The sequence below is a fragment of the Martes martes genome (assembly GCF_963455335.1).
Source record: "Martes martes genome assembly, chromosome: 12".
NCBI classification, from domain to species: Eukaryota; Metazoa; Chordata; class Mammalia; order Carnivora; family Mustelidae; genus Martes; species Martes martes.
The window spans coordinates 24,920,859-24,945,092 of NC_137900.1; the positions used below are offsets into that span (position 1 = coordinate 24,920,859).

Here is a 24,234-nt window from a genome sequence, read left to right on the forward strand (position 1 = left end):
TGGTTTTGGTACAATTGTAAATGGGATCTATCCCTTGACTTCTCTTTCTGCTGCTTCATTATTGGTGTATAGAAATGCAACAGATTTCTGTACATTGATTTTATATCCTGTGACTTTGCTGAATTCATGTTACTGGTTCTAGTAATTTTTTTGGTTAAAGTATCGTGTCATCTGCAAATGTGAAAGTTTACTTCTTACTTGTTGATTTGGGTGCCTTTTCTTTTTGTTGTCTGACTGCTGAGGCCAGGACTTCCAGTACTATGTTAAATAACAACTGAGAAAGCAGACATCCCTGTCTTATACCTGACCATAGAGGGAAAGCTCTCAGTTTTTCCCCTTTGAAGATGATATTAGCTGTGGGTCTTTCATACATGACGTTTATGATGTTGAGGTATGTTCCATCTATCCCTACTTTGTTGAGGGTTTTTATCAAGAATATATGCTGTATTTTATCAAATGCTTTTTTGGCATCTATTGAGGGGATCCTATAATTCTTTCTTTTTATCAACTGATTGATTTGTGAATATTGAACCACCTCTGCAGCCCAGGAATAAATCCCACTTGATCATGGTGAAAAACTGTTTTACTGTACTGTTGTATTCAATTTGCTAGTATCTTGTTGATAATTTTTACATCTGCGTTCATCAGGGATATTGATTGGCCTGTAATTCTTCTCTTGGGGGGGGGGGTCTTTGTCTGGTTTGGGGATCAAGGTAATACTGGTCTTGTAGAATTAATTTGGAGTTTTTCTTCAATTTCTATTTTATGGAACAGTTTGAGAAGAATAGGTATTAACTCTTCTTTAAAGATCTGGCAAAACCCTTTCCCTGGGAAGCCATCTGGCCCTGGGCTTTTGTTTGTTGGGAGGTTTTTAATTACTGGTTCAATTTCTTTCCTGGTTATGGGCCTGTTCAAATTTTCTATTTCTTCCTGCTTTAGTTTTGGTAGTTTGTATGTTTCTAGGAATTTATCCATTTCTTCGAGATTGCCCAATTTGTTGGCATGTAATATATAATATACAATATTGTCTTATAATTATTTCTATTTCTGTGGTATTAGTTGTGATCTCTCCTCTTTCTTTCATGATTCAATTCATCCTTTCTCCTTTTTTTTTGACAAGTCTGGATAGGAGTTTATCAATTTTATTAATTCTTTCAAAGAACTAGCTATTAGTTTCATTGATCTCTTATTTTTTGTTTGTTTTGTATTGTTTATTTCTGCTCTCATCTTTATTATTTCCCCTTTTCTTTTGGATTTAGGCTTTATTTACTGTTCCCTTTCTAGCTTCTTTAGGAGTAAGATTGGATTGTGCATTTGGAACATTTCTTGCTTCTTGAGGTAGGTCTGTATTGCTATTTACTTCCCTCTTATGACTGCTTTTGCTTCATCTCAAAGGTTTTAGACTACCATGTTCTCATTTTCAGTCGCTTCCATGCATTTTTAAATTTCTTCTTTAATTTCCTGATCTTCGTGATCTTTCCAGGTTTTTTCTTGTGGTTGACTTCAAGTTGATATAGCATGGTGGTCTGAAAATATGAATGGTAGGATCTCAATCCTTTTGTACTTGTTGAGGCCTGATTTGTGACCCAGTATGTGATCTATTCTGGATAATGTTCCATTGGCACTTGAAAAGAATATATATTATCCTGCTTTATGATGAACTGTTCTGAGTATATCTGTTAAGTCCATCTGGTCCAGTGAGTCATTCAAAACCACTGGTTCCATGTTGATTTTCTGCTTAGATGATCTGCCCATTGCTGCAGGAGGATTGTTTTGGCATCCCCTACTGTTACAGTATTATTATCAATAAGTTTCTTTATGTTTGTTATTAATTGATTCATATATTTGGGTGCTCCCAAGTTGGGGGCATAAATATTTACAATTGTTGGATCTTCTTGTTGGATAGACCCCTTAATTATGATAGAGTACCCTTCTTCATCTCTTGTTATAGTCTTTGGTTTAATATTTATCATATCTGATATAAGTATGGCTACTCCAGCTTTCTTTAGATGTCCATTAGCATGAGAGATGGTTCTCCATCCCCTCATTTTCACTCTGGAGGAGACTTTAGGTCTAAAATGTGTTCCTTGGAAGGAGCATATAGATGGGTCTTGTTTTTTTATCCCTTTTGATACCCTATATCTTTTGACTGGAGCATTTCATTCATTTACAGTCAGAGTTATTATTGATAGATAAGAATTTAGTGCCATTGTATTCCTGTAAAGTCACTGCTTCTGGAGATTCTCTGTTCCTTTCTAGTCTTTGTTGCTTTTGGTCTTTCTGTCCCACAGAGAAGGCCCCCCTTAGTATTTCTTGCAGGGCTGATTTTGTGGTCAGGAACTCCTTTGGTTTTTGTTTGTCTGGAAAACTTTTTATCTCTCCTTCTACTTTGAATGCTAGCCTTGCTGGATAACGTATTCTTGGCTGCGTATTTTTCCCAGCATGTTGAATATATCACGCCACTCTCCACTGACCTGCCAGGTTTTGATGGAAAAATCTGCAGAACCATTCCTCTGCACCTCCTACCTACTACAATGTTTTCTCCCTCTAGTTCTGCATTTTGTTCTCTCAGTATTCAGACCTATTCTTGAGTATTTGGAAGATCTGATATTTATCTAGCTGTGTTTGAGGGACAAGGCAAGCATAGGGTCCCCCTACTGCTCTGCCATCTTAACTCTCAATACATTTTTATTCTTTAAAACAAAAGATCTCAAATGCAAAGGGAATGAATATGAATTGCAAAGTTGCATTGGAGGGGCACCTGGGTGGCTCAGTGGGTTAAGGCCTCTGCTTTTGGCTCAGGTCATGATCCCAGGGTCCTGGGATCAAGCCCCGCATCAGGCTCTCTGCTCAGCAGGGAGCCTGCTTCCTCCTCTCTCTCTGCCTGCTTCTCTGCCTGCTTGTGATCTCCCTCTGTCAAATAAATAAATAAAATCTTTAAAAAAAAAAGTTCCATTGGAAATGGAGAGCTAGAAGCCCAAAGCTTATGCCTTAACTTCTACTTTCAAGGTTTGATAGCCACCAAATTTAACTTTTTAAGTAATAACAATGGACATATATATTTATACACACAAGTACACACAGGTAATCTTTCAGTCCTTGTCGCCAGATCTCGGGTTACATAGGACCAATATATCACTTCTTTTGATTCAAAATAGAGCTAAATTCTCACTTCTGTTAAATCTCTCTGACTCTTTCAATACAACAGCTCACAAACGTCTGCTAGTCATGTTTCTATTTGTTTTGAAGGTTTCCTCGAACACAGCTTACATAGTATTATGCTGAGCTATTAAACATTTGCAGATCATGCCAAGAGTCTCAACATCCTATCCCACGTATATGGCAATATCCAACACTATAGTTCTGCTTGCTTCCCTCTAAGAGTTTTCAGAGTTCACTTCTGAGGAACAAGATGCAATGAGAGAACAAGGTCAGGGGAAGCATACATAAAATCAAGTCATAACAAGGTCTTAAGGAAATCACTTTGCCCTCTCTGAAACTTTTTTACTTTGAATCTTTACAGGTTTCAGAAATTTTAAATAAGATAGCAGAAAATAGAAATTAGTGCCCAAAGTAGATTCTACTGTTTTAATTCCCCTCTAAGGAAATTTACTTTCCTTTTCACTCTGATCCAGAATTCAAATGAAAAGTAAGTAGGTGTTACCATAGCTGTCATAGCCCAGAGGATGAAGAGAATGACCATTAAATTTGGGACTGCTCCTAGAAATTGTATTCCCTGGTGATATATTACTTATGCGCTGAAATACATAAAATATATAAGCAACATTTTGTTATTCCATAAACACATAATACATATGCACATATATATATATCACACTAATTAACTTCTAATGTAATTAAAAGTTTGGTACCCTACATGAGTAAATGTGAGCACAAACACCAAGATAACTCCTGCAGTACTCTCTCTGCATTGTGTCTTAGATCCAAATCCCACTGCATGAGCCATAAAGGGCATCCTGGTTGCCTGCATTGTCTAGGACTCTGAATACCAACGTCTTTGGATTTATCTCTTCTCAAACCATAATTTGGCTCAGTGACTAAGCTAAAGGCTAAGGCCTAAAGCTAAGGTGAAGGAACCCTAAACTTGAAGCTGACCCGCAAAAGTGGGAGAAGAGGATTTCTGACACATGTAGTCAGGAAAATTTCCTCAAAATTCCAAGACAGGCATAGCTTGTTTCTGCAGCAGGGTTTTAAATCCAAGGCCCCCACTCTGATAATCTCATGACCTAAAGAATACTCAGTGTGTCTAAACACACTCCTCAGCCAGACGCACCTTCTCCCTCCTCTGAAATGGGAAGTATTTTCTCCTACTTCGATAAGATTTCCCATTTTTCTTCTATCATTACGATCTGTGCACATCTGAACTCCCTACTACACTATAAACTCTTCCAAGACCCAGGTCACACCTTACACATCTTTCTCTGGTTTCCTGGAACAGCTAACAGACAGTTGGTGAACATCTAGGCATTTATCTCGGCAGAAGGATAGCATATCCTTTAATTTGGGAAAATGTTGCCTCCTCTATTTAAATGGAATAGTTTCACATTTTTGTAAGTTCCCCCTTTAAGAAAATACATGATCTTCATCAAAACACTCTACTATAAGAATAGAATGTATTACAAAATTCTACTACATACCCAAGATCTGTTGAACTTGCTGTAACTGCTTTCAAGGGCACTCCTAAGGCCATCATTACTGTCATGTAACTTCCGGTGAGCTGTTCTACACAGCAAATAGACAAACAAACAGATAAGGGAAGTTGGGGTAAAAGCCACCTTCTTCACAGGCTGCGAAGTTCAGAACACTGAGTTACTTACCACCTCTTGCAACTTTCTACCACTCCTCTTCAAACCTCATGAACTGAGATCATAATTCACTACTAGAACTACAACTTAATTGATGTATTACCTCTCTTTTAAAGGTCTCAAGGCATTTCAGGAATTAGCTATGCTGTTGGAATCCACTGTTCCCTCAGGTAGCTTCACAGTGTAAATAGGTTTCTTGAAGGTCTCTGTTTCCTAAATGCCTAGACCCAGGTGGCCCTATGTGCCACTCTCTGTCCCTGTGCACATGTCCCAGCCAGGCGTAGATGCAATGTGTTATGTCACACTTCTTTCTCCCGGCTACTCCCATGTCTTCCTTATGGCGTGATGCTGCCCACCAGGCACTGTCAGGTACCGATGAAATGTTCTGATGTTGACTCTGGGTTCAAATCCCATGCAGGCATGTACCTTCCATATCATTGATGGGAGTCATCTGACCTGTCAGAGCGGCGGCAATGTCTTCTATAAACTGAGGACAATAACAGAGCCTCCCCCTGAGAATGGCCAATCTGTCTCTACTTAAGGCTGGTCCATCCTTCAGATCTCAGCTCCACCAGAACACTTCCTGGAACTTCCTGGTTAGGAGAAAGTTCTGCACTATATGCCCTCAGTAGGCACATCCCTTTCCCCCCACCACTTCTTTGGCATTTTAATGTTTATGTCTATAATAAGCCATCAGTTTCCATCTTCTTCCCCTAAATGGGCCCCATAAAGAGACAGAGAGACTTTTTTCTTTTTTTTTTTACTTGCCATTCTATGCTCAGTTCCTGGCATACCTGACCTATAAAAAGTGTTGAATAAAGTCTGCTGGACGAATGAATAAATGAATGAGCAGGATTACTATAACATGTCAACTCTGTAACTGCTACAGGTGAGACTTAACAATCACTCAAAATGGGGAAAACAAACTTGCCAAGTCTGATCCTCCTTCATCTGGGGAGACAAACCAGAACTTACATGGGTAGAAGAGAGCGCTGAGGTAGAGGAGGGGGAGGTCTTGTGGGGAAGGCCCTCAGAGGCTGGGATTATGGTAACTTGGGTGTGAAGTTGATAAGCAGGTGTAATATTTCCAGTAGGGTTAAAAAAAAAAAAAACAACAACCTAAGAAAAATCGCCGTCTCACCAAGAACAATATGTTGGGCAAGAATGATTGTGGGTGTCTGGTGCTCTGACGTGAGCTAACAGGAGATTCCTGACAGCCTCCCGGTGTGCTGAGCTGCAGAGACAGCCGCTGAGGTCTGAGCCCTGAGTCTTTACGGAGGTGTAACAACATCTCACCTGACTTTCGAGGACTTAGAGAGAATTATACTCTAGTCCCTGGATTTGAATAGTTTATTTAGGATTAAAAGCAGGGGAAGGCCAAGTGCTGAATGCACCACAGCGAGAAGAAATCCACATGGACCTGCAAACCCAGTCTTGAGAATATGACCACTCGTGTGACATGGACCACATGTCTCATTCACAAAACATTAGGAAAATGTAAATGTAATAAGCATTTTATATGAGAACTTACTGGAGTATTTCAATTTGCCTCTCAAGACTATTTCGATCTTCTGTGTACTCTCGGATTATTTCCAGATCCCTGAAAACCATACTTTAAGTTTGAACCAGAATTAGGTATGCAGTCCTGCCTTACACCTATCCTCCAGACCCCCCTTCACCTTTCTCAAAGATCTGTGTCCTTGGCCATGGTTTTCTATCGTTCAGTCCCTCTGTGTGGTCAGCAGCCCCACACGCCTGCATATCCCCGCTCTGCTTCCTGTGCGAGGTCTTGTTCTCCCTCCCAAAGCCAGCTCCATTCCTCACGGCACCATGACGCTTCACCTTCTGCTAAACCCCCTCTCCCCAGGCACTCATTACCAGTCCCTTCAACCCAGCCTGCTCTCTCTACTTTGACCCTCCGCTGCTCTTTCTCTGCTTTAACGCAATCCCAGCCCAACTATTTTTCTCCTTCCTTGTGATTCCTTCTCCTCTCCCTGCCTGGCTCTCCCGTCCTCACCGTAAAACAAAGAGAAGTCCACCGGACCAGGGTCTCTCCATCTGTCATAAAGCCATGCTCAGTGATTCCTGTTGCTTTATTACAAAGCTCTGGCCTCCTCTTGGTAATGTCCCCTGAGAACTTCAGTCACTCACCACCAGCCCCTATTCAAGCCCCACATTGGGCTCCCTGCTCTGCTGGAAAGCCTGCTTCTCCCTCTTCCACTCCCCCTGCTTGTGTTCTCTCTCTCACGGTCTCTCTCTATCAAATAAATAAATAAAATCTTTAAGAAAATAAAATTTAAATAAAGGTTCCCAACTGACGATAGGAATTCAAGCTCTTTAGCCAAAAATGCCGGGCCCTTGCATTATAGCCTTAAACTGGCTTTTAAATTTTTAGATTTTGTTTAACTTTTACTCTTCCATTCGAAATACCTTTTCCTATCCAGAGGTCTGAGCACTGTTCCCCAAGCCAGTCTTACCTGTCCCTCTGTTCTTGCCTCTGCCTTCCTTACTGCTCACTTAGAACAACTCTGAGACTCTTAAGAGTCTCTGAAATGGAGAGACTAAAAGTCTGTATCTCATAGGACATTCTATGGATTGCACGAGTTAATGCTAGGAAGGTCCTGTGCACAGTGCCTGCCAGATGGCAGGGCCGCCTGCGTAACCTCACTGACATTGCCCCTGCCCCCCCGAAACCCCGATCAGCACAGGCCAGCTCCTCCCAAGCTGACCTCAAGCGTCTCCTCTCTAATAAATCTCTTCACCTCTTCTGAATAAAAAGGACAACTTTATCTACCATCACATGGCAATGGACCCAACCAGCAACACTGCTGGGACTGTTTCTGACACTGCTCAGCTCTAATAAGCTCCGTAACCTTTCAGCTTCGTGGCTTTCTCAAAGAACCTGAACTTCTCATACAGCAGAGACCACATCTTTGCTTTTCTTTTTTTCATATATTCCACACTCATTACTCCTTCTATAAGTCAGGAACCTGTATACAATAAGTACTTAAATGTTTCACAGCTGACCATTACAGAACCTTGTGATTAAGGTTTGCAAGCAAATAAAACAAAAAGCATGATATTTTCCCCAAGTGTACAAGTTTATATAGACACATGCACACACATGGATGTATATATCTCCATATACGCATTTGTATGCAAATCTGTGAATGCAAATACCCACATAAGTATCCATTTATATGGACATATATGGGTATAAGGATATATATGGATACTTACATTGGAATTTGCATATATACACACACATATATGTATATATATCATACATACATATACATGTATATGTATACATACGTGTATGTACCTCTGTGTATGTGCACTTCAATTAGCACTGACCGCCGACATTTTAGGTATACTCTTCTGTTCCCAGTAATTCAAACATCTATTAAGCCCCACACTCTCCAAAGCAGTCAATAATTATACTAATTAATCTTTTTGTTAAAAAAAATTTTTAACGCAAAAAATTACTAGGAAATAGGACACTGAAAGTGAAATCTTTGGAAAGCAAAGAACATACCAGCAAGGTCAATAAATAACCCTTTATGATTACGTAGCTGACTTCATTCTCATGGATGGCCATCTAGACAAACAACCCGCTCAAACTAAAGAATAAAATGTCAAGTTTCATACATTTCTGAATTCAGAGTCTGATCGGCATAATCACTTTTCAAAGCATCTAATTCACTCTGAAGAAAGGCTATATTTGTCTGTGCTTCTAAAAGATCTTTCTTAACTTTCTGATTTTCCTGAAGGAAAGGAATAGCACAAGCATTAGATTTCGGGCATCTTCCACCCGGGAGAGTCAAGCGTAATGGAACCTCACACCCCACCCCCACACCTCCACAGTCCTTCAAATCTTGGGTGTTTGAAGAACTAGTTACCAATTCAAGGTGATTTGAAAATATCATAAGGTAGTAAAGTCTCAAAAAGGTAAATCTTTGAAATTGTTCTTTTTTTTTTTATTTTCAAATTTTATTTATTTTTTTTTTAATTTTTTTATTTATTTTCAGCGGAACAGTATTCATTGTTTTTTCACCACACCCAGTGCTCCATGCAATCTGTGCCCTCCCTAATACCCACCACCTGGTTTCCCCACCCTCCCACCCCCCGCCCCTTCAAAACCCTCAGGTTGTTTTTCAGTGAAATTGTTCTTTTTTTAACATTTGACATTTGGTGCCAAAAAAAAACTCCAGTCAAGACATGATCGTGATGTACTTTAACATGTTATTGGCAAATTAACTCAGATCAAACACGTAAACATCTGTTTTACTCAATGAGAGCTATGAATCTACTGACAAATATGCTGTGAAATTAACAGTACTTATCACCGGGCAGACTGGCTAATTTTTACAATATATCTCATCACCTAACATTTGTGATTTTTGCACTTAAAAATAGTGTGGTTTTTTTAAAAAGTCTGTTTTTCTTAAAAAAGAAGAAAAAAACACTGGAGGCTTCCAGTACAAAATGATGGGACTGAACACTCTTCATTCCCTTTGAAGACCCCATTCCCATGAAATACCAAATAACATGAAATAAACCAATACAGGTTACAAGAATGCAAGAGGGGCCCCCCAACAGTCAAGTGAATTAAATACGTTTCTGGAAGATAGAAACTGGATGGAAATGTGCTGACAGAAGAGAAGAGAACAGGAGCATAGTAGGTCTGGAACAGGCGTGAGAAAGGTTGTACCACAGAGCAAAGGAGGAGGCAATTAGCTGGGCAGGACCCACCCGCCAACAGGTGGAAAAGGAGCTTAAAAACAGAGATTAAACTTGTGTATTAAGGCATGCAGCCCGCAGCCCCCAGGTCATCCTCTCTTACACTAGCAAAGAAGAGCAGATAGTCAGATTCAATTCCCAAGGCAGTAACACAGGGCTTGTCTTTTTAAAAAGAACTGAAGTGGGTGCCTGGGTGGCACAGTCAGTTAAGCATCCAACTCTTGGTTTGGGCTCAAGTCCTGATTTCAGGGTCATGAGATAGAGCCCCGCCTCAGGTTCGGTGCTCAGCGTGGAGTCTGTTTCAGATTCCCTGCCTCTCCTTCTGCCCCCACTTGCTCTCTCTCTCTTTCAAACAAATAAATAAAATCTTTAAAAAGAAAAAGAACTGAATGACCCCTATACAGTGTCCTAAGGCTTCTTATCCATATCCCACTCATTCCGGTCATCAGGGGTCCCCCATTCCAACAGCCAGCTTCACACACACAGCTCCTAGGAAGACACCCTCTCAGGGAGGAGGTCCCGAGGTAAACAGACCTATTTACCTAGGTGCACTGGAATCCTACACCAGCTGCCTAAAATGTTCAGAAATTCCAGAATGATGTATGGGTAGAGAGTTTAAAAAACAATCAGTCCAATAAGAACTGAAATTTTGGAGACTCCAAAATTAACATTTTCAAGGAGAAAAAACAAATTCCACGCATTAGGAAGAATAAATAAGAAGTTGGAAGGCATCAGTGGATGATATCCTGAAGATGTCAGAGTTTCTTTTTACAAGAAACCAAAAACTCAACCAGGAAATGCAAGAAAAATAAGCAACTCTACAAGAAAGTCATGATCCAAATACAGAGCTAACTAAGATGTGGCAAAATTTGGAACCAGTGGCACATTCCAACGTGACCATGAAGCTAGGAGCCTTCTCTTCTGAGTGGTATGGGGATAATGAATGGAGAGAAAGAAATGCACTTGCAGCAAGCTGGCTCACTTCTGGGCTCGGCAATGAGAGTATATAGAGTCCTAACAAAGGAAATGTTCACTAGTGGCTTTTAACTTTTCAAGAGTCCACCTAAAAACAAAATAAAGACAACTTAATGATGATGATAAAACAGATACAAAAGCTGTCAATTTGGCAACAGAAAGACCAAAGGCAGGGTCACAAAGATGGGAAAGGGACAGAAAGAGGAATGCTGGAGGAAGAAAAGGGCAATTATCCCCTCATCCCACAAAGCCAGAGATGCAGAGCAGAGCTGAAGTTGCAGGAATGCAGGGTTAACTATGTGAAGTGCAAGGGCCATGCCTCCATTGCTGTGAGTAAGAAATAAATAAAAGCAGGTGGGGAATCATTGAGGATACTAGCCTGAATAACATGTTTGGTCAAAGGTACATCAAAGGCTTTCTCTCACTGCAGTATTAATTTCTCTCCATCCCCGGAACACCGATAAACAGCACAATCGTGTCTAGTTATCGAAGAGGAAATGTATTTCTGGGAATGAAAGGTGATTCTTACCATTGATAAATCATAAATTTGCTTTTTTAAGGCAGCCACATCTTCTTTTTGACTTAGGTGTTTTGATTGTTCTTCTAGCTGAAAGAACAAATAAAAGCTGTTCATGTACAAACTCACTTTGGATTGATTCAGTTAAGTGTATTAGTATCCTTGAATATATAGCTATAGGAATTCTAAAAGTCTTCAATTTTCGACATGATACAACTTTGTAAATCATTAAGCTACATATAATCCATGAGGATTTGAAAACTTGGTTTCAATAATTTAAGCATTTAAAAAGGGTTTTTTTTTTCTTTTTTTCTTTTTTTCTTTCTTTTTTTTTTTTTTTTTTTTTTTGGCTTAATGAATTTCCTTTGAAACAACTGAACAGCCCTTTTGGGAAGCCATTCAACTATTAAGTGACCTAACTTCACCTTTTCAGTTACGTTGCATATGAGTCTGGACCTTTATATTCTCCTAGAAATTTATCTGTACTTAACACTTTCTACCCTGTATTATAATTATTTACGAATGCCTTACCTCTCCCACCAGAGTCCAAGATTTTTAACAGCAATGTTAGCGTCAGATTCACTTCTTTTTTTCACAGTGATTCCAGTAAATGCTTACTAGAATAACTGAAATCAGTAACATTTAAGTGTGATAGGAAGCTAGTGACATATGCACCCAGACTCTATGGATGTATACCGCAGCTTGCTTTCTGGGTGACTTGTCAGTATCACCAGACTAAACCAGCTCAGGAGCATCTCTAACATGGAAAACTAAAACGTCTCTCCTACAAAGAGCCGACAGTCCCTGGAAACGGTGGGGATCCGTGGGTTTCCATTACTGAGTAGTTACGCAGTGACCAAAATGAAGCTAAATTTCATCACACTAAGTCAAAGCCTAAGTAATGGGATGCTGGACTTTCTTCAACTTACCAGATGCTTCTATTAAAAGTTTTCACACGAGACCACGACTCTGCCCCCTGGCTAGCTCTGAGAAGAGCCCCTGATTTTTTCAGATGCATGCCAATTTCAGAGAAGAAAAATGGGGGGGGGAAACTAGGTTCCTAGGGCACCTGGATGGCTCAGTGGGTTAAAGCCTCTGCCTTCAGCTCAGGTCATGATCCCAGGGTCCTGGGATCGAGCCCCGCATCGGGCTCTCTGCTCAGCGGGGAGCCTGCTTCCCTTCCTCTCTCTCTGCCTGCCTCTCTGTCTACTTGTGATCTCTGTCAAATAAGTAAATAAAAATCCTAAAAAAAAAAAAAAAAAAACTAGTTTCCTCAGAATCCATGGCCTAGGGTAATGGCAATCATAATCAATTTGGAATCTTTTCCATAGTTTAAGCCTTTAACATTCCCTAATGTAAATCCCCATCCGCTCTCTTATAAAAAAGCCTCCCCAGCAGGCGGGAAGTCTGGTACAAGTGAGAAAGCACAAACAGTGTAGCGAACCACTCCACGGCTTATTAGCACTGTGACTCGAGGACTCCGTGTCCTCAGCAGCGAAAGCAGCATATTCACCTCTCCTCAGAGAAAGCTTGAGAATTAAATTTAAAAATGGTGAAAAAGAGCTTATTAAACTATAAAGTCAGTAACATCTCAGCTATTATGCTGAGACGGGACAGTCAATTATTTTTTTTAAAGATTTTATTTATTTATTTATTTGACAGACAGAGATCAGAAGTAAGCAGAGAGGCAGGCAGAAAGAGGCGGGGGAAGCAGGCTCCCTGCTGAGCAGAGAGACCGATGTGGGGCTCGATCCCAGGACCCTGGGATCATGACCTGAGCCAAAGGCAGAGGCTTTAACCCACTGAGCCACCCAGGCGCCCGGGACAGTCAATTATTAATCCCATTTTACAAATGAGAAACGAAATGATAAAATAACAAAGTCAATTGTCCCAGGTGCAACTGGCAGAAAGTGGCAGAGCCACGATGAGGACTCTGGTCCCATCACTTCTGACTCTTACTGTCCAGGGCCTATGTGGTCCTCATCATATGCCTCATCGTGGCAAGAAATTGTGTGTCTTTTCTGCATAACTTGCTTTTAGCCTAAAGATGTCAGAAGACAGGAAAATAACTAAGGACCAGGATGAGGAGATCTGTGACTCTGGCATCAGCAAGGGATTGGTCTGTTCAAATTGTGCAATTCAAGCATCTCATCTCTGGTCTAATGGCCTCTGTCAACTAGAGAAAAGGCTGACATTGATCATAATTTCCCAAGAAGGCTATTGGGGAGAACTTTTAATAATCTCAGAGGTTTGAACTGCAATAGACTATAAAATACAGCTAATCGTCACTTAATCTCATTGACTATAAACACTGGAAAGAGCATTAAATGTTAGCACATGAACAACCAGAGAACCAAAGTGATGTGCCCAAGTCCACAGTGCCACTTTCAGGAATGATTCTTTTTAAAGTACCCGTTTTCACTTTAACCAAGGTATTTCTGCTTGCTACAGAGACAACCCACACCCAAGTGGTGGATCCAGTACCAAGCTGCAGAGAGCCTGGGCCGGCAGCGGAGAGCCAATGGGATGTACCTCTTCCCAAACTCTGCTCTCAGTGATGTCAACTTGGCAGCTTAAAATTGTAATGATGGGAGCGTTAACACCATGGAAATCAGCAAATATTACAGATTTGTGCCTGACTCCCTCCCCTCTCCAGAGCCCGTTGTTAAGTAGCTACCAGCACATCACAGGGTGAAGAATACCTTACTCATTAGAGAGCAAACACAGCAAAGGCCAAACCCAATCATACCTTTGCTCACATTTCAGCAAGTTCTCTCCTACCTCCTACTAATCAGGGGTGCCCTACATGTGGAACTTTCTGCACAGAACAAGAATATTTACTTTATTTAATAAATATTCACCGAATACTGACCATTGCTGTTAGCTGGAGGCAAGGATATGAGAATATGTGACCAGTAAAGACAGGATCCCTCCTGTCCTGAGCAGAGTCCACTGAACATGTGGGCACTGAGGGTACCCGAGGAAGGAAAACTGGGGTTTGATGGACAACTGTCCAAGGGGTCAGAAATACTTATTAGACCTGTGCAGAAGAAAGGCTGCCCTTGAAACAGAAAATCAGGGACCTTTAAAAAACCATCTTTCAGGAAGTCCAGTTTGACTCTGAAATCTGATTCCAACTGCTGCTTTAATATGATTCCCAATGTTTTCAGTGGCTAAAAACTTAAACACCCTGATATACTGAGGCTATTCCTAGAAGCCTCTCTGCCACAAACCTACCTTTTTAAGTTTCTTTATTGTCACCTGCAGATCCCCTACTTCTGTTTCATACTGACGTCTGAGGTCACTGAGGGCTTCCTCAGCCTTATGTTTTTCCTTTAAAAAAAAAAAAAGAAAAAAAAAGATTTTACTGATTTAAATAGGTTTTTCAAGGCCCCGTTGAGCGCGAAATGTATTGTGTCAAACTAAGGCTGATCCCAAGTCTCCCACACAGGGAGGGCAAGAAGGGATGGCAGAAGTAAACCAATTGACTCTCAAGGTACAGCTCTTATGGAATTGAAACCTGTGCAAGTGAAAGCTGACATGCACACATCACCTGGAGAGACGCCCCTAAGACTATCACTCATGTTGTGACAGGAGGCCAGGGAGCATCTAGTAACTAGTTTAGTTAATTACTGCTGTTGTTAATTAAAATATACAGCAAGAGCCCAAGTGCTTGCCTGCACCCTATCATGGCATCAGGGCCCAGGAAGGTCCAGTGGGTGTATCCTTCTTCCAAGAGCTTACACCTTACCTGAATTCAAATCACATCACCTGCAAATTTCTACGCTAAGTGCTTCTGCACGGGCTGGCTCTTCTCAGATGTACCCTGCCTGGATCAGAGAATGCCAAGGGGCACACCAGGAGGTCAAGGCCTGCAGCTCCCAGGAGCCCAGACATCTTCAAATTTCCCTTTCCTCTTCACAAAGCATGGAACTTTATGCCCTATGCTTAGAACTCAAATACATTTTTATGTTAATAGCCAGTGAAACTGAGTGTTCAGATATGCACTGATAGCCTCCTATATGCCAACACTCCTGAGCACAGAGGGACAGCGCAGGAGCAACAAAGACCAACACGCATCCTGGTGGGAGAGGAAAGGAAGCAAAGATGATCTCAGGAAGCAATACAAGAAGAAGCTAGCAGTGAGATGTGACAGGAAGTGAGTCGGGAGGTAAGGTAAGGCCTCTCTGCAGGGGAGACATGACCCCATGTCTCAACACCTGCCGGAGTTACACGGTCTTACATCCCTCTTACTGGCTGTCTAGCTGAGACGACTTACTTGAAGCCTCCATTTCCTTACTGGATTAATGTGAGGATTATATTAAATTATCCAAGTAAATTAAATAATCCATATAAATTAAATAATCCATGTAAATTAAATCTTCTATGCTTAGGAGGAAATGTCTGGAGAAGAACATCTTCACTCATGGTAACCTTGTTTTAAGCGAGTCTCTTGAGTTTATTCAGCTTTACAGGTGAGGAAGCAAGTGTTGCCCCCTCACAGGCAGATGAAGACATGAAGCCTTCCAATGAGCATCTACCTCAGACAGCCTTCCTGGCATCTTGGCAAGTCTTCTCACTAAAACCAGCGCCGTGACACTAAACATAACGTTTATGGTGTAAAAATATTTGGTTCAGAGCTTAATAAAGGAAATCACCACTATGTAGCTCTTTCCATTCCCAACCTGTCACGGGCAGACGCCCAGAGATCGGACGGGGGTTCGTTACAGTAACTTAGGTAGAAATGGTGGTGCTTCAGACCAACTCATCACAAACTTCCAGGAAACTGAAAGGGAGGGAAGCCTTCCCAACTCATTCTGTGAGACCAGCACTGGCCTGAAACAAAAATCAAACACATTAAGAGAAACCCACAAGCCAATATCTTTTATGAATATGGATGCAAAAATAATAAACAAAATTTAGCAAAATGAATTAACCAAGATATAAAAATGAAAATACATCATAACTAAGTGGGGTTTATCCCCAGACTGCAAGTGTGTTTTAATACTTGAAAATCAATATAATTACCACATTGATGGTCGAAAAAAGAGAAAAGCCATGATCATTTCAATAGCTACAGAAAAAGCATTTGATGAAATCCAACATTCCATTCCTAATTAGAACAACAACTCTTAGCCAACCAGGAACATGCTCAAAATTCAATAAAGGGCATCTATGAACAACATGCCACCAACATCGTATTTCTTGTTAAGAGAGAGATTGTAGATAAGGATGTCTGCTCTCACTTTCCTTGTTCTAACCAGTGCAATAAAGAGAGAAAAATGAAGTGATCATTCACGTCAGAAAGAGAGACATAAAGCTGTCTTTATTCATAGATTACATACCATTTACCTAAAAAATCTGATGGAATCTACCCAAAAAGCTACTGAGTGTGAGCAATGTAAACAAATATGATAGGGTATAAGATGTGTATGTAAAAATCAGGTGTATTTCTATATATTCACAATGGGAAACCAGAAATTGAAATTTTTTAAAAAATTTTTTTATTTATTTTCAGCGTAACAGTATTCATTGTTTTTGCACCACACCCTGTGCTCCATGCAATCTGTGCCCTCCCTAATACCCACCACCTGGTTCCCCCAACCTCCCACCCCCTGCCCCTTCAAAACCCTCAAGTTATTTTTCAGAGTCCATAGTCTCTCATGGTTCACCTCCCCTTCCAATTTCTCTCAACTCTCTTCTCCTCTCCATCTACCCTTGTCCTCTATATTATTTGTTATGCTCCACAAATAAGTGAAACCATATGATACTTGACTCTCTCTGCTTGACTTATTTCACTCAGCATCATCTCTTCCAGTCCTGTCCATGTTGCTACAAAAGTTGGGTATTCGTCCTTTCTGATGGAGGCATAATACTCCGTAGTGTATATGGACCACATCTTCCTTATCCATTCATCCGTTGAAGGGCATCTTGGTTCTTTCCACAGTTTGGCGACTGTGGCCATTGCTGCTATAAACATTGAAATGGATAAAAGACCTCAATGTGAGACAGGAATCCATCAGAATCCTCGAGGAGAACATAGGCAGTAACCTCTTTGATATCAGCCACAGCAATTTCTTTCAAGATATGTCTCCAAAGGTGAAGGAAACAAAAGCGAAAATGAACTTTTGGGACTTCATCAAGATCAAAAGCTTCTGCACAGCAAAAGAAACAGTCAACAAAACAAAGAGGCAACCCACGGAATGGGAGAAAATATTTGCAAATGACAGTACAGACAAAAGGTTGATATCCAGGATCTATAATGAACTCCTCAAACTCAACACACACAAAACAGACAATCATATTAAAAAATACGCAGAAGATATGAACAGACACTTCTCCAATGAAGACATACAAATGGCTACCAGACACATGAAAAAATGTTCATCATCACTAGCCATCAGGGAGATTCAAATCAAAACCACATTGAGATACCACCTTACACCAGTTAGAATGGCCAAAATTAGCAAGACAGGAAACAACATGTGTTGGAGAGGATGTGGAGAAAGGGGAACCCTCTTACACTGTTGGTGGGAATGCAAACTGGTGCAGCCACTTTGGATAACAGAAATTGAAATTTTTAACAACATTGTTTAGAGTAGCATTAAAATATCAAATACTTAGGAATGAATCTGAGGAAAGACTTATAAGATCCGTATGCTCTATAGTACAAAACACTGCTAAGAAAATTTAAAGAAGTCCTAAATAGATGGAGAATACATCCAGTTTATGAATCAAATTACTCATTATTGTTAAGATGCCAATTCTCCCCATATTGATCTATAAATGCAATAAAATCAAATCAACCCCCAGAAGGTCTGGGTTTTGTTTTTTTGTTTTTAAGAAACTGACAAGCTGATGCTATAGAAATTAAGGGATATAAAACAGCCAAGACAACTTTGAAAAAGAACAAAGTTGAAGAACTAATATTTCTTGATCTCAAGACTTATTATAAAGCAACAGTCACCAAAACAATGTAATACTGGCATGAAGCAATCAGTGGAACACACCAGAGAGCCCAGAAATAAAGCCACACAAATACAGTAAACCTACGTGGGACAAAGTGCAAAGGCAATTCAATGGAGAACAAATAATCTCCAACAAATGGTGCTGGAACAGCTGGATATCCACCTGCAAAAAAATAGGAACTTTGACCCATATCTTGAAAAATTGATCCTAAATATAAAATCTAAAACAAACAAAACCTACAGAAGAAAAGAGCAGAATAATTTTTGTGACCTTGTGTTAGGTCAAGATTTCTTAGACGCCAAAAGCATGATCCATTAAAGAAAAATTGACAAATCGGACTTCATCAAAATGAAAAATTTCTACTCTTCAAAATACACTGTCAGGAGAATGAAAAGACAAGTCACCATGTGGGAGAGAATTTTAAAATCAGAATATATAAAGAGCTCTCAAAACTCCATAACAGGGGTGCTTGGGTGGTGCAGTCAGTTAAGTGTCTGACTCTTGGTTTCGGGTCAGATCAGATCTCGAGGTCCTGGGGTCGGGCTCTGTGCAGAGTCGGCTTGAGATTCTCTCTCCCTCTGCCCCTCTTGCTCGTGCTCTCTCTCTCTAATAAATAAATTAGTCCAAAAGAAAACTATATTTAAAAAAAATAAAATCCTGCATAATAAGAAAACCACCTAATTTTCAAAGTGAACAGAAGATTTTAACAGATATTTCACAGAAGAAGATACCCAGTGGTTGCCTGGCAAGGAAGGCAGAGGAGGGAGGAAGGGAAGCATGACAAAGGGGCCTGAGGAAATTTAGATGGTGGACGGATAACACCATTATCTTGACTGTGGTGGTGGTTTCATGGAGTATGGGTACACCCAGTGTTATCATATTCTGTACTGTAAATATGCAGCTCCTTGTCTGTCAATTCTACTTCAAGAAAGCCATTACAGTCTAAAATACTGACCTGGAGCAATGGAACAACACTGTTGGGGAAAAAGGAGTCAAGGTCAGGAAGAGGTGAATATGGCCAGAAGACTGCAAGGGAGCATCAAGGAGACGGGGAGAATTTCTCTAAGCTTGGTTGAGTTCGGGAAAATGGAAAGGAGGGGCACAGAAAACAGATGGAGAGAAGGAAGAGCGATGATCACGCCGGACCAGAGCTGTGCGGTGAAGAACCACAGGGAGCCGAGCTGAGCCAAATATGAAGTTACAGGGTGTGGGGGTCCTGGTAAGGGCTCCACCACCAACTACAAGTCTGCTGGTTAAGAAGCAGTGAGACTGATGGCAGGAGAGCACATGCGCTTTTAAGTGTTCGATGAAGGAATGAGCACACAGATTAAATGCACGGAGAGGGAAAAAAGGCAGAAAAAATATATATGATTTTCCTGTTTCTAGACTACAACAACTGGAGTGCCAACAGAAGAATGGGATCTCCACTGCACTAAAGCGGGCCCATGGACTGTGAGCCACTGACTCTGCAGAACATGACATCCCAACAGTTACTCAACTCGCCAGTAAGAGATAAGACAACGAAGAGACCCAAAGTCATATATGGGGTACAGCAGGCCAAGGCAAAGAATCTGGAAGGACACAAAGTATGAAGAGCCACGGAAAAGAGCAGGCCGGCCACAGCCAGGATGCAGCCAGCACGCCTCAGGCCCGGTGCTAGGCACTCACGTACATCATCAGGCTGGGTCTCCGTGAAGCAGGCTGGTGCATTACCCCATTCTAAAAATGGCACCACCAAGGTCAGAGGTCCAGTTATTTTCCCAGGGCCACCTGCCTGGGCAAAGGCAGAGCCAGGAAGCACATTAAGGCCAATCAGATGCTAATACTCAGGCCCTTCTCACTGCATCCTGCTGCCTCTTGGAGTTAACAGGGCAAATGAACAGAGAATGTCCAACCCAACATTAGCCTTACAGGTAAGTCTATTTTCCGTTTCCAGTAAACATTCATACCCAGCTGTAGTTTATAAGGAAAAAAGACAAACATTGCTTCTATGGAAATCAGTGAAGGTAAGCAAGTTTCGACTGTAGAGTTCACTCAGTGATGAATAAAAGTACTTTTTATTATAAAACACTGAAGTTCACAGACAGAATTTTAATTTCCCTGCAATCTAGATTTAAAGTTGGCAGTGGGCATGGTCAGGGAGACTGTGGCATAAAAACTGAGTCACCCTTCTCTACCCCAGGGGGGCTCTGCCTTCTTCCTCGGGCCTCCACTCTCACAGCACCTCGACAGAGAGGCCCCGACCCGCTGACCTCTTCTCCCCATCATTGTTGACCACACTTGCGCTTTACTCACAGCTACTGAAATTATCTACTTTATTTGATCATTTATTATCTCTATCTCCCCTTGCTCTCCCCCCAAAACTGCTACCAAAAATAGCCCCATGGAACACCCTGCCCGGTGCCCGGTCTGTAAAAGGCGATCCATCAGGAATCATGGAAAGAAAGGGCCAATCCCACAAACTCACATCTTTACGCGTCTTGTGTTCTGCTGCCTGAATCCTCCGATCCATTTCCTCTTCCAACTCACTCAGCTGCATGGCTGCCTTGTCCTGGGCTCTGAATTTCAAGAGGGTGCACACTTTTTCACTGCAACATGCAGAGACAGCTTCAACCTCGTCTATCTCAACCCCTATGTTACAGATGTGGAGAAACACACTATTTTAAATAGTATTCCCTGTTCTTCCACATCATAAAACAGGATTAGTACTCTGACCACTTGGGTGTAAAATAACATTAAAACTAGATATTTAGTAAATGGTATAAATTAGACAAAATAGTGTTAACCTAGATTGTGACAAAGAACAGCTAAAGATATCAAATCACTGGGAAGCTCTTAATAAATTCTGAAAATCCTTTTTGCTCCCATGATTGAGTGACAATCCTAGACCAAAAAACAAAACAAAACAAAAAAAAACGCATAGAAAACACATCTTTAGACAGAATTCTGAAATGTTATTGTATAAAACACACAATGTTATATGCTACGGTTAGAAGGGAAAAAAAAGGAATCTCAACAATTATTTCTAATCCGCTTCCTAAAGTTCTAGAATAAAACTAGTCTTTACATTGTAGAAAAATTCTATTTCCTTTACTAATGTTGTCCCTAAATCTCCTCTCTACAGATGCAGAGCACACTGATTTGCCAAAAAGTTAGAAATGGGAACATGTCATTGAGGAGAGTTGTGGCATAGTTTTCCTAAGGAACTGGCTAGTATGGAGACATCTGTCACTCTACAATGGTCGAGGCTGCAGATTAAACCCTAAAAAAATGGATTTTTTATTCTCTCTTTCTGATGTATGTCCGATTATCTAAGTTTCTCATTCATAAGTCTTGCCTATTCAACTAGATGACAAGAGCCACCAGGGGACTTAGAGGGTCAATGACATGACATTGATAAAAAGCAGACAACAGAACCTAACATGGGGCGCCTGGGTGGCTCAGTGGGTTAAAGCCTCTGCCTTCGGCTCAGGTCATGATCCCAGGGTCCTGGGATGGAGCCCCACATTGGGTTCTCTGCTCAGCAGGGAGCCTGCTTCCTTTCCTCTCTCTCTGCCTGCCTCTCTGCCTACTTGTGATCTCTGTCTGTCAAATAAATAAATAAAATCTTAAAAAAAAAAAAAAAAGAACGTAACAGAAGATCTCCTGTCTCCCAGTTTGATGGCTCTGGGATACCATTTTTCCTGCTTTCCACTTGCTGGCTCCCTTGTTAACACGGTCTGTGCATACATTACTTTAATTTCTATATAAAGTGTCAAGTGAGTCCTGAGGGGTGGGGAGAAGGCCCCAAAATAAAATTCTGAGTGACTTACTGCTATTTTCCCCTTGTGTTTACTTCATTCTTACCTGACAGCCTGCCTGAAGAGATGTTAACCTCATTTGGAAAGTTAGCTATTTCTGGTTCGTTTATAAATACCTGCTATAAGACATCTAAGAACTACTTATCTCCACAGAAAGTTTGTTTGGTCTGCTCAACTCTGGGACTATAAAACAGCCAAGTCCCACATCCCTCCTCCCCCATTACCATTTTTCCAACCGCTGCTTCTCGATATCCAGGATTGCTCCTGAATGTGTTCTTTCCACCTTCCTCACTTCTGAGCAACTTTTTTTTTTTTTATAAGTTAGGTCTAAGTCTATAAGGACACCGTGTTTGCCCCAGCAATTCCTAGCTCATAGTGAAATGTCTGGCATGATGAAGACTGTCCACTCTATCCTAGTCCAGGGCTCCCATCTGGACACTGCCCATCCTTCAGGTCCAAGTGCAGAGTGAAAAGATAGAGATCTGCCCCCATCCACAACCCCAGGTGAGGGTGATGGTCCTCAGCTAAGAACACAGGAGGACTTCACAGTCATCATTGAAGCACTTTAGTGAGGTCTCTGGTAGTTGGGACAGAGTCTGACTAAGCTCCCACCCCAACAGCTGAGCAGCAGCGAGGAGACAAGCAGGAACACAGCTCAGCACAGGTAAGACATTCCCTCCGCAGAGGGACAGCAGCCTGGCTGGTGATGAGAACATGAAGAATGACATTCTTTTTTCCCTTGTGGGTTTATATGGTACTATCCTTAAAGGTCACATATAAATTCGTGTGTGTCTGCGCACATGCATGTGCATGGAAGTTTGTCTGTTTTAACAGATATTCCTGGACACTCTGAAAACTCAATAAGTGGGTCTGTGAATCACCCCTAGTTTACAGAATTTGGAGTTCATAGGACCGCCCTACTCTCCTACTGAAAACCCCTAGAAGACAAATTTGAGAGAAAATTTCAGAGTCAGGAACTGAAATGTTCATGATACCTCTACTTTCGCATGACTCCAGAACTATAAAAAGTCCTATGTAGCATCAATGTTTGAAAACACTCCTATATTTTAATTTCCTTCACTTAAACTCCAAAAGGTTAACTAGATAGCTTGATCATCATGTGGAAGGAAAGAATAGAGAGACCGAGGCATACCCTCTCCTGCCCCCTTGTAGGTGGGGTATATCCTATCAAAGGGGCCTTTACAAGTTCTGGGCAGAGGCCAGCAGGACGTGCCTCACACTCAGAGACACTGGTGAAATGGCCACCACGAGAAGCCACTACGGGGCAGAACAGCCGGGAATTACAACAAACAAAATGCTCTCTTTCCCACTAAAGCCAGAGGACTGCAGTCCTTCTAGGGAACAGAGAGGCTGACGTTTGGACTGTAACACGTGTAACCCCTTCCTCTGCCCTGGGCTGCTGGTCAGACCAGTAAGATATCCTATGTAAACCAGCTACGGCTTACACAAGCCATAGGACGGTACGGGCTTACAGCTTTCTGTCTTCCAGTTCAGGCTGGGTGAGGAGGGCCAAAGACAGGAAGAATTCCACCACTGAGCACCCACCACGTGGTCAGCCTGGGGCGGGGGGCTCCACCCGGGACATCATCTCCTGGCCTTCCACACCCTGAGAATGTGAACGTTTACAGTCTTGTTCTGTAGATGCAGGTTCCTGCCCAAAGTCACACACCAGCCCAAGACCAGGCCAGGCTTCAAGGGCTGTCCTGTCTGCCTCTCCAGATGAGACATTTCCGGTAGGCTTCAAGAGGATGGATATACAGTAACAAACCTGTCAGAACTGTTCTGTATGGAATCATTGGTCTTGAAAAGTTTATAGGATAGGATCACGGTGACCTACTGATGGACTGCTGGCTGTCCTTAAAGCGTCCTGCCCGACTCAGCCTTCATGCTGGCCCAGCTTAGGAAGCTCCAGATGCCCGAGGTTCGGGACGTCCACCCACATCATAATGGGATCGTGCAGTTCAGTCCACGTGCCTCCTGGACACAGAGCCAGTGAAAGGACCTCCCCATACCACTCAGAAAGGAAGGGCTTTGGGGCACCTGGGTGGCTTAGATGGTTAAGCATCTAACTTTGCATTTTGGTGCAGCTCATGATCTCAGGGTCATCAACTCAAGCCCTATGTTGGACTCCACGTCCACATATGAGCCTGCTTAAGATTCTCTCTCCCTCTACCCCTCTGCCACACCCCCACTCACATTCTCTCTCTCTCTCTATTAAAAAAAAAGAGAAGAAGAGGGGTGCCTGTGTGGCTCAGTCGTTTAAGCATCTGCCTTCAGCTCAGGTCATGATCCCAAGGTCCTGGGGTCGAGCCCCATGTCAGGCTCCCTGCTCAGCGGAAAGCCTGCTTTTCCTTCTCCCACTCCTTCTTGTGTTCCCTCTCTT

At 41.7% G+C, this 24,234-nt stretch overlaps 1 protein-coding gene across 1 annotated transcript in view; it reads right to left on the reverse strand.

The window, feature by feature from the left end:
• The window catches only part of RASEF (RAS and EF-hand domain containing), a gene marked incomplete at its 5' end in the record, with an annotated part of 71,293 nt that overhangs the window by 25,077 nt on the left and 21,982 nt on the right, over nucleotides 1-24,234 (reverse strand). The window contains 7 exon segments of the mRNA XM_080820150.1: nucleotides 3,670-3,758; nucleotides 4,659-4,743; nucleotides 6,358-6,426; nucleotides 8,478-8,593; nucleotides 11,074-11,151; nucleotides 14,299-14,394; nucleotides 20,498-20,588. Of these exon segments, the coding sequence (XP_080676276.1) occupies nucleotides 3,670-3,758; nucleotides 4,659-4,743; nucleotides 6,358-6,426; nucleotides 8,478-8,593; nucleotides 11,074-11,151; nucleotides 14,299-14,394; nucleotides 20,498-20,588 (624 nt within the window).